This window comes from Mercurialis annua, linkage group LG5 (assembly GCF_937616625.2).
Source record: "Mercurialis annua linkage group LG5, ddMerAnnu1.2, whole genome shotgun sequence".
NCBI classification, from domain to species: Eukaryota; Viridiplantae; Streptophyta; class Magnoliopsida; order Malpighiales; family Euphorbiaceae; genus Mercurialis; species Mercurialis annua.
In genome coordinates, this window is record NC_065574.1 from 7,725,581 (window position 1) to 7,735,424 (window position 9,844).

At 35.6% G+C, this 9,844-nt stretch overlaps 1 protein-coding gene across 2 annotated transcripts; it reads left to right on the forward strand.

The window, feature by feature from the left end:
• Window positions 1-689: 689 nt before the first annotated feature.
• On the forward strand, window positions 690-9,424 carry LOC126680604 (topless-related protein 1). 2 transcript variants are annotated; one of them, XM_050375752.2, is made up of 27 exons: window positions 690-842; window positions 1,210-1,347; window positions 1,456-1,635; window positions 1,739-1,852; window positions 1,936-2,094; window positions 2,592-2,769; window positions 2,856-2,979; window positions 3,083-3,192; window positions 3,331-3,496; window positions 3,637-3,746; window positions 3,847-3,916; window positions 4,026-4,099; window positions 4,200-4,295; window positions 4,392-4,487; window positions 4,630-4,757; window positions 4,847-5,081; window positions 5,163-5,324; window positions 5,407-5,508; window positions 5,689-5,835; window positions 6,576-6,686; window positions 6,788-6,967; window positions 7,051-7,179; window positions 7,590-7,685; window positions 8,111-8,299; window positions 8,418-8,584; window positions 8,737-9,008; window positions 9,252-9,424. In XM_050375752.2, the coding sequence occupies exons 2-26, from the start codon at window positions 1,268-1,270 to the stop codon at window positions 8,942-8,944; spliced, it is 3,411 nt and encodes a 1,136-aa protein (XP_050231709.1). In that variant the 5' UTR covers window positions 690-842; window positions 1,210-1,267; the 3' UTR covers window positions 8,945-9,008; window positions 9,252-9,424. The 2 variants fall into 2 exon arrangements, with proteins under 2 accessions (XP_050231709.1, XP_055961659.1); XM_056105684.1 differs by lacking the exon at window positions 690-842 and adding an exon at window positions 1,038-1,054.
• Window positions 9,425-9,844: the final 420 nt, after the last annotated feature.

Sequence of the window (9,844 nt, forward strand, 5' to 3'; positions counted from 1 at the left end):
GACCTCCACTCATCTCCCCTCACTTTCTTCCACACTTAAATCATTAATTTATCCACTTATTTTCATTTTTCATTAATTATTTATCTCGATTTATCGCGATATACTCGCCGTTTTACTCATATCATTCTAAAACAAATTACCATCTCATCTCATTTTATCATCAACCCAAACTACTGTATCACGTGATTCAATCAGTACCACGTCTCCATCTCCCCATAAAAAAAATGGCAATCTCGTAATATTCATCAAACTCCAAGGGTACTTTCATATTGCCCAGTCCTAGAATGGCTTGTCGTTTCTTCGGGGATCTGAGAGGGTAAAAATTCACTTTCCTGACTTTTTCCTATACTCCGCGTTTCACCTCCACCTCACTTCTCCACCGTTGGATTAACCCCCACGTCACATCATCACAACAGTCAACCAATCCTATCTGCTTTCAAAATAAAACCCGTCGTAGACAATCTTTTAATTAACATAAACAGTTGTCAGCTAGAGATTCCGCGCCGATAAATTCGACAAATCGTAGCCGGCTAAGTAGGGACCACAAAGACTGCACTTATAGATAAGTAACTTCTCTTATCAATGATAGCTTATCAAATGATAGGAACTGCAGTTTAGGATACGTAGTTCGACTTATCATCCTCTTCTATCTGTCTCCTCTTTCCTATAAAAATCGCCATTCCTGCAAGGTTTTAAATGTTTGTATGTGTGTGTATATAAATATAAATTCTAGAGAGAGAAACAAAAAAAAGTCTAGAAAGAGAAACAAAAAACCATCTCATTTAAGCTCTACTTTTCTAGAGAGAGAAAGCTTTTCTTCAAGCTTATCTCTCTCTGATCTGGTGAGTTTCTTAGAAATTTCCTTTTCTTTTTCCTTTTTAGAACCTAACACTTTTAAAATCTTTTATATTTTGTAATTTTATTTGTTTTTTTGTTAATTTTTTTGTTCATGTCTAATTGATCCCTAAGAGGAAAAAATTAGTTTTAAAACCCTAATTGGTGTGGTTTTGGTTTTGTTTGATCCATTTAATGTTTACTATGTGAAGTAATTATGGTAAAAATGATGATTATGCGTGTGTGGTAGTTAAATGATCTGGTTTTTAAGATGATTTTAATTTTGTATAACTATTTTATCAGTTGTTTTCTTGAAGCAATTTGTTATTTATGGCTGACTATTTTTTTTGTATTTTTGTGGAATTTTTTTTCCAGATCTAGTGGTGATTAGGGTTGTGTTGTGATAATTATAAGCGAAAACGGGGCGTTTAAGATGTCGTCTCTCAGCAGAGAGCTTGTGTTCTTGATTCTTCAGTTTCTTGATGAAGAAAAGTTCAAAGAGACTGTTCACAAGTGAGTTTTTTTTTATTACTGTTTTTGTTGCTATTATGTATTTTGTTTAAATAAATATGACTTGCTGATTTGGACACATTTATTGTTGTTTCAAAATGTTCGAAATAGACTTGAGCAGGAATCTGGGTTTTTCTTTAACATGAAGTATTTTGAGGATGAGGTGCATGGTGGTAATTGGGATGAGGTGGAGAAGTACCTTTCTGGTTTCACTAAAGTGGATGATAACCGATACTCGATGAAAATCTTTTTTGAGATTAGAAAGCAAAAGTACCTTGAGGCATTGGATAAGTGAGTGCAATTGTGTTTTAGTCTTACTGTCATTTTCTAATTCAGGAGTTGTCATGCGGCAATTATGTATTTATATAGATGACGATGTTCGTAATTTTAACAGGCATGATCGATCCAAGGCAGTGGATATATTGGTAAAGGACCTGAAAGTGTTTGCTACATTCAATGAGGAACTTTTTAAGGAAATCACACAGTTATTGACATTGGAGAACTTCAGGTATGTACGATATGTGGTTAAATGTAAAGTTTAATTAAAATAACTATTGGATTTGTGTAAAAATGGCTATTGATATGCACTAGGGAGAATGAGCAACTATCTAAATATGGAGATACGAAGTCAGCAAGAGCAATTATGTTGGTGGAGCTCAAGAAGCTTATTGAAGCCAATCCCCTGTTTCGTGATAAATTGCAGTTTCCTAACCTTAAAAATTCAAGATTGCGAACTCTCATCAACCAAAGGTAATTAAATTAATAGGATGCTATAATAGTAGAATATACAAACTCATCTTGATTGCATTTTGGGCTCTATTCTTTCTCTTTACTTCATCTTTCTATGTCATGCATTTATCTGCTATTTAAGTATTTTGCTAATATAACATTACTAGATAAGTTATCATATGTCAAAGCTCTGGTTGGGACTCTAGTAGTGAATCGAATGGTGTGCATGTGTTGCTCAAATAATGCTACTTTTGGTCATAAGTTGTTGATTAAAACGCACATAAATAATCGTAGTAGCAAGTGCCAGAAATTTGCTAGTATGTGTACTGCTCAATATTTGTCCTTCTGCTGCAAGTTGTAGAATACAATGAGAGCATATAAGGTAGGAATGGGTACATGTAGTCATTTTTGGCCTTTACAGACTGCATAACTAGCTGTTCATACTCCAAAAGAAAACTAGCTGTACATACTTGATTTTCGGGATTAAACAAATAACTTTTATTTTGTACAAATTACAGCTTGAATTGGCAGCATCAACTTTGTAAAAATCCAAGGCCAAATCCAGATATTAAAACTCTCTTTGTGGATCATTCATGTGGGCAACCAAATGGTGCTCGGGCTCCATCACCTGCAAACAACCCATTGCTGGGATCCTTACCAAAAGCTGGAGGATTTCCTCCTCTTGGTGCACACGGGGTTAGTTTTCTGGATTTTCTTGTTCTAGCACTTTCTTTCATTAATATGTGTGTGTTATGCTTAATGAGCCTGCAATTTGTATTCAGCCATTTCAGCCTACACCAGCACCAGTTCCAGCACCCCTCGCAGGCTGGATGTCTAATTCTTCTGCTGCAAATCATCCAGCAGTTTCTGGAGGCGGCATTGGTCTTGGTGCTCCATCAATCTCAGGTATTATTCTAATGTCTGATCAGATGCATGTAGTTTTTTCGCATCAATACTCATATTTTGTAACAGTTTTCTGAACTAGATATGTTTTGCTTGCTTTGCATAGCCGCTCTAAAGCATCCAAGGACGCCTCCAACTAATGCTGCAGTGGACTATCCATCTGGAGATTCTGACCATGTGGCAAAAAGAACAAGGCCTATGGGAATTTCTGACGAGGTAGCTTGCCCTTGCTTTCTTTGGGCTGTCATGAAAATTTCAATATGTCCATTGGCTAGGTTCATTTATTCTCCAAAATTATGTTCTTGTTGTTCTGCAGAAGTTCTCTGTACTATTGATTGTTTTCTTATCGTGCAGGTAAATTTGCCAGTTAACGTGTTGCCGGTGTCATTTCCAGGACATGGGCATGGTCAGTCTTTTAATGCACCGGATGACTTGCCAAAGACTGTTGTGCGGACTTTGAATCAGGGATCATCTCCAATGAGCATGGATTTCCATCCTCTTGAGCAAACTATTCTTCTAGGTTTTTGTTTTTGGATCTTTAATTTCAATGAAATTCATTTTTCCATGGGCCTATATCATTATTTAATTATTACCATTAGGAATTGATGATTGATTTCTCAAATTTAGAATTAACAATGATTTCTCTAATTTTTACTACAGTTGGTACTAATGTGGGGGATGTTGCCCTATGGGAAGTTGGTTCCAGGGAGCGACTAGTGTTAAGAAACTTTAAAGTTTGGGATATTAGTACTTGTTCGATGCCTCTGCAGGTTAATCCATGTTCAAAATTTTGATTTTGTCTGTGCTTTTATGTAAAATGCTTGTAAAGTGAAATTTCCAAAAAATTGATTTTGTTTTCATGAAATTCAGGCAGCTCTAGTCAAGGATCCTGGCGTATCTGTAAACCGTGTGATTTGGAGTCCTGATGGCTCATTATTTGGTACAGTGAATTCTTTTTCATTCATTGTTTCATTATAAAATTCATCCATCAGATGCTTTGTGGGTGCTAAGGGGACCTCACTGATGTGTCCTTTCTTTTCCAACAATAGGAGTTGCATACTCATTGCACATTGTCCAAATTTACTCTTACCATAGGGGTGATGATGTCAGGCAGCACTTGGAGGTAAATATGATGTATTTTGAGATGTGTGAATTAATGGAGCCTTTTACACTTGGTGTTTGTATTTCTTGAATGCGAAATGACAGTGGATTTTCTGATGTAGATTGATGCTCATGTTGGTGGAGTAAATGATCTTGCTTTCTCCACTCCTAACAAACAACTTTGTGTAATAACCTGTGGTGATGACAAAACAATCAAGGTCTGTTTTTACAATATGTTTTCTCCTTCTTCTTTATATTTTTCCCTTCCGACAAAAATATATTTGGTGGTTACTGACTTTATTTTATAATGTTAGGTATGGGATGCTGCTACTGGTACAAGACAGTATACTTTTGAAGGTCATGAAGCTCCTGTTTATTCTGTCTGCCCTCACTATAAGGAAAACATTCAGGTATATTATAGTTTTAACGCTTTCTTCCAGTTCTCAGTTGTTTCCTAATTTGGGCAGCCATGGTTTTTTTTTTCGTCCTACAACTGATCATTGCCAATATCTCCTTGTGCTTGACAATCTCTTTGGTACATTTCCCTCTTAGTTCATATTTTCAACAGCCCTTGATGGAAAGATAAAAGCATGGTTGTATGACAACTTAGGATCACGAGTTGATTATGAGGCTCCCGGTCGCTGGTGCACAACTATGTCTTACAGTGCTGATGGTACAAGGTAAATATACACGACTTATTGTTCTTGTACTGCTTGTTATTTGTTATCAATTAATTTTTTTCTTGTGTGTTTCTCGGTGGAAACTGTAGGCTGTTTTCATGCGGGACAAGTAAAGATGGAGAGTCACATATTGTTGAATGGAATGAGAGTGAAGGCAATGTAAAAAGGAGCTATCAAGGTTTCCGCAAACGTTCTCTAGGTGTTGTGCAATTTGATACTACAAAGAACCGATTTTTGGCTGCCGGTGATGATTTCTCTATCAAGTTCTGGGATATGGACAATGTTCAACTTTTGACATCAATTGATGCTGATGGAGGCCTTCCAGTAAGTCATATTTACCTGGAAGTGTTTAAAAAAAAGTTATAATGTTAGGTGCTTAGTTTTGGTCTTGCTACTAATTTACAGGCTAGCCCGCGTATCCGCTTCAACAAAGATAGCAGCCTCTTGGCAGTTTCTGCCAATGATAACGGTATTAAAATATTGTCAAATTCAGATGGTCATAGGTTGTTACGGAAGTTTGAGAATCTCTCTTATGACGCCTCACGAGCATCTGAAGCTGTTACAAAGGTGGGTTTGGGATATTGTCAGTTTTCTTATGATGTGGACCTGTGCCAATTAAGATTTTTCTAACATGGTTTACCTTGTGCAGCCTATAATTAACCCAATATCAGCGGCGGCAGCAGCTGCTGCTGCGGCAACCAGTGCTGGACTTCCTGACAGAAGTACGTCTGTGGTTACTCTGCCCGGCATGGTTAGTTCAATGTATTTGTTCTTTTATATTCAGTTTATAATTTCACTCTGTTGCACTACTTGATAATAGTTAGCCTTCAATCAGACAATTGAAAACTAGGAGCATGATCTATTGAATTTTCTTTTAGTACCATATAATATTTTTTGTCATGGATTTGGCTTAAAGAATTTTGTTTGGCAGAATGGAGATGCTAGGAACATGGGAGATGTAAAACCTAGAATAAATGAAGAATCCAATGATAAATCAAAGATATGGAAGCTTACTGAAATCAGTGAAACATCACAATGTCGGTCATTAAGGCTCCCTGAGAACGTGAGAGTAAACAAGGTATAAACTTGCTTGATGGAAAACTCATTTTATGTTAATTTATTTTCCACCCTACATATCTGGTTGATTATATGTTTGATCTTTTCATGGTTGTTTATGGTATTTCTGAACATAATTTCTGTTTTTTTTTAATCATCTCTTTGAACTTCTTAAATATCCTTCATCACTGCTATACTTTTACTAATGTATATGCTTAAAAGAAAATAATTGTAAGTAGATCAATACACTTATCTCAGGGTAAATGGTCAGCTGTTGATATTTTTGGTGATGTCAAAACTCGTAATCTTAAATAAGTATTTTCCCCTTTTAAGAACAAAATTCCTTTCTTCTTTTCCTAATATGAGACTGCAAGGAGCATGTCAATAATAGAAGCTGGTGAATCTGCTATTTTTATTTGTTAGTTATGGATATTAACTGAACTTTTTCCTTCTAAAAGGGACCTTTTATTTTTATGTTCTAAGTTGATTCAGTTTTATAGCTGCTATGTTTGGTGACAAATTACATTTTTATGGATAACTTAATGACTTTAGGTGATATAAAAAGTTTTCTTTAATATGTACATATTGTAAATGTTGCTTGTTTCTGAAATTAGTTACCTTTTACATATACTAAAGACTAGTTGTACATAGTTGCTTAGAATTCCACTAAATTATTGAATTAGGATTATAGGGTTTGTTTCTCATGAAAAAGTTCTCTTTTTATGATGATATCCTCATAAGCTTCTTCCTTGACTATTGCAGATATCAAGGTTAATTTATACAAATTCAGGCAATGCCATTTTGGCGTTAGCATCAAATGCAATCCATCTTCTTTGGAAATGGCAACGAAGCGAACGTAATTCAACTGGCAAGGTACATAAACATTTAAGTGTTTTTATCCATCTGACTTGCATTTTCTTTGGGTTTCTAAATGACTTCCATTTTGTATTCAAAATTGGTGCTTCATCTTGTAGGCAACTGCCAATGTATCACCTCAATTGTGGCAACCATCAAGTGGCATTCTGATGACCAATGATAGTACTGACACTAACCCTGAAGAGTCTGTGCCATGCTTTGCTTTGTCCAAAAATGATTCTTATGTTATGTCCGCATCTGGAGGAAAGATTTCCCTTTTCAATATGATGACATTTAAGGTACTGCACTAATCAATAGATGCTACATCAATTTTTTCCATCAATTTCATTTGACCAAACTCAACTTATTTGGAGCGATGCAGACAATGACAACTTTCATGCCGGCACCACCTGCAGCAACATTTCTTGCTTTTCATCCTCAAGATAATAACATTATCGCTATTGGCATGGATGATTCCACAATTCAGATATATAATGTTCGGGTAGATGAGGTAAGATAATATATTTGGTTATTTACATTGTTCATATTTAGGGCCGATGCTTGTTATTTGGTTACATGAGGATTGATTAGTTTCATGTTTTATATGTAAAAAAAATATAAAAAATATTCAACACTAAACTAAACACTTAATTAATGTTGCTAAAGATTCTGTGTTTATTAATGAGCAAAGAGGGTATAGTAAGGAAAACTAGAATATGGTGTACGACCTTTTACTAGAATATTTACATAATAGTAAATTTAGTTTTAGTCTATTTGTGTGATTTGTTTTAAATATATTGATCTCATTTTTTATGTTTATAAATTCAATAAATAATTTCTCTAATTTTTTAAAGAAATTCAGCCCACTAATTATATGTTTCATTAGAGGGCTAATTGTACTATTTTTTTTTTCTGATGTAGGTTAAGAGTAAGCTCAAAGGCCATTCAAAAAGAGTTACTGGCCTTGCCTTCTCTCATGTGTTGAATGTGCTAGTTTCATCAGGAGCAGATGCTCAGGTAGTTGTTTTCCCATTAAATCTTGTCTGGTCACTTTCGTCAAGCTTCAGTTTGTTTTGGTATGATTAGTACTTATATTACTGAATTTTTTTCCTCGAAAATATATGCATTCACGCTTTTGTAACCTTCAACTTATCTGGCATTTCGACATAATTCCATAGTGCATTAATTTGCAAATGGTATGCTAAGCGATTTTTTTGGTTTTCCCAAGTGACATACAGGATAAGAATATAAGATTTTCTAGATCTCTATCTTTGGCATTAGCTACTTCTTTCAGTTCTTAAATTTGTTTTCATTTGCATTATTCTATGGCTCTTTTGTGAAGAATGCAAAATACTTGTGCTTATGCTCCCTCTCTTTTCTTCCTTTCTTTGTGAATCATTATTGAAAATTTGGTGCTGACCCTCTTACTGTCTTTTCTTCAGCTTTGTGTATGGAACTCTGATGGATGGGAAAAGCAGAAGACAAGATTCTTACAGGTTCCACCTGGGAGGACAACAACAGGACAATCAGATACACGTGTACAGTTTCATCAAGACCAGATACAGTTTCTGGTTGTACATGAGACACAGCTTGCTATATTTGAAGCAACAAAATTAGAGTGTACAAAGCAGGTAGCTTAATCGACCCTTCTAGTGGATGCCAATAGTGATTTTTCCCTTCTTTATATAATTGGAGATTGCATATGTTTTTGTGTTAGTAATTTATCTCTCTTTCCTGGTGTTTGTTTAGTGGGTCACGCGTGAATCTTCTGCTCCAATCTCTCATGCAACGTTCTCATGTGACAGTCAGCTTGTATATGCTAGCTTCTTAGATGCAACAATTTGTGTGTTCAGTGCCCAAAATCTCAGATTACGATGTCGTATCAATCCTTCCTCATACCTTTCTGCTAATATTAGGTAATGATCCTGCTCAGTGTCAAAAGGAAACGTTATAGAAATTTTCAATCTGAATTTGAGTTTTATGTCCCTTGCTAGTTCAGTTTAGTAAGAATAGTATTGTTATGCAAGCCATACCATTTCTGACACTTAATTTTTTTACCTTATGGCAGTTCTAGTGTCCATCCACTTGTGATTGCTGCACATCCACAAGAACCGAATCAGTTTGCATTGGGACTATCTGATGGTGGAGTTCATGTCTTTGAACCCCCAGAGTCTGAAGGCAAATGGGGTGTGCCTCCACCTGTTGAGAATGGGTCAGCAAGCAGTGTTCCAGCTACTCCTGTTGGAGCTTCAGGTTCAGATCAAGCCCAAAGATGATCTAACGACCGCCACAGCTCAAGTTCTTTTACATGCTTGGCTTGCTGGCCCATTCCTAAGTTAGGTATGACTGGCTTTCGTGCTCCTAAATTTTCTGCTACTATTTAGAGGTCTGAATACCCAACATTTACTACATGATGATAAGAACGAAATATGAAATTTAGTCGGTTTTACTTGGAAAACCATAACCGGGAAAGTGACACGTAGAAATGTTGCAATCTCTCTCTATCTTTAAGCTAACTTATTATACCTTGGTGTTCTTTTCGTATTTTAGACGTCTTATATTTGTTTGAACTTTTGTTTGCAGTTGAGGTTGATGATATGTAATTTACTGAAGGAACAAGTTGCAGACGATGTAGACTTAGCATGTTTTGTTAGATACTATGTAAGGTAAATGCTGTAGGAATATTAGTAGTGAAATGCTTTTTGGCATTGGAAAGAAATCTCTGGAAGTTTATTTTATTAATTTTTTGTTGCTTCTTTTCTGTGTACATTTTATTTCCTTGCAATTGTTGAATAGGCTGAAATTTTTCTTTTGTCCTCAAGTCCTGCCACCCACAGAAATCAAAAGCTTCAACTTTTTTTGTAATTTTCCCAATATGTGGTCAAATTCTTGCGACTCTCTTTCTGTTTTTTTAGAATTAATTTTCAAATGAAAAATACAGAACTCATTTTCTTTGCCAATTTAGTCCTTACAAGATGATGTATGGTTACTGTCAAAACCAAGACTTGGTTGTTGGATTTTATATAGTGGTGTCAGCTGAAAAGGATGCATGGCATGCTGTTTATGTTCCATCCTGATGGGTGTTTCGGTCATTATCAATTACACAAATTGTCCAATTTTTCATCATCTGTATGTAGCATTGGAACAGAACTTGAACTGGCTATGAGCCTCTGAAT

Excerpts from the sequence above, each read along its gene's own strand:
- LOC126680604 (XM_050375752.2), top strand. The coding sequence starts at position 1,268 with ATGTCGTCTCTCAGCAGAGAGCTTGTGTTCTTGATTCTTCAGTTTCTT. Across the intron at positions 2,095-2,591 it reads CGAACTCTCATCAACCAAAG|CTTGAATTGGCAGCATCAAC; the intron begins GTAATTAAATTA and ends TACAAATTACAG. Across the intron at positions 3,917-4,025 it reads TCCTGATGGCTCATTATTTG|GAGTTGCATACTCATTGCAC; the intron begins GTACAGTGAATT and ends TTCCAACAATAG.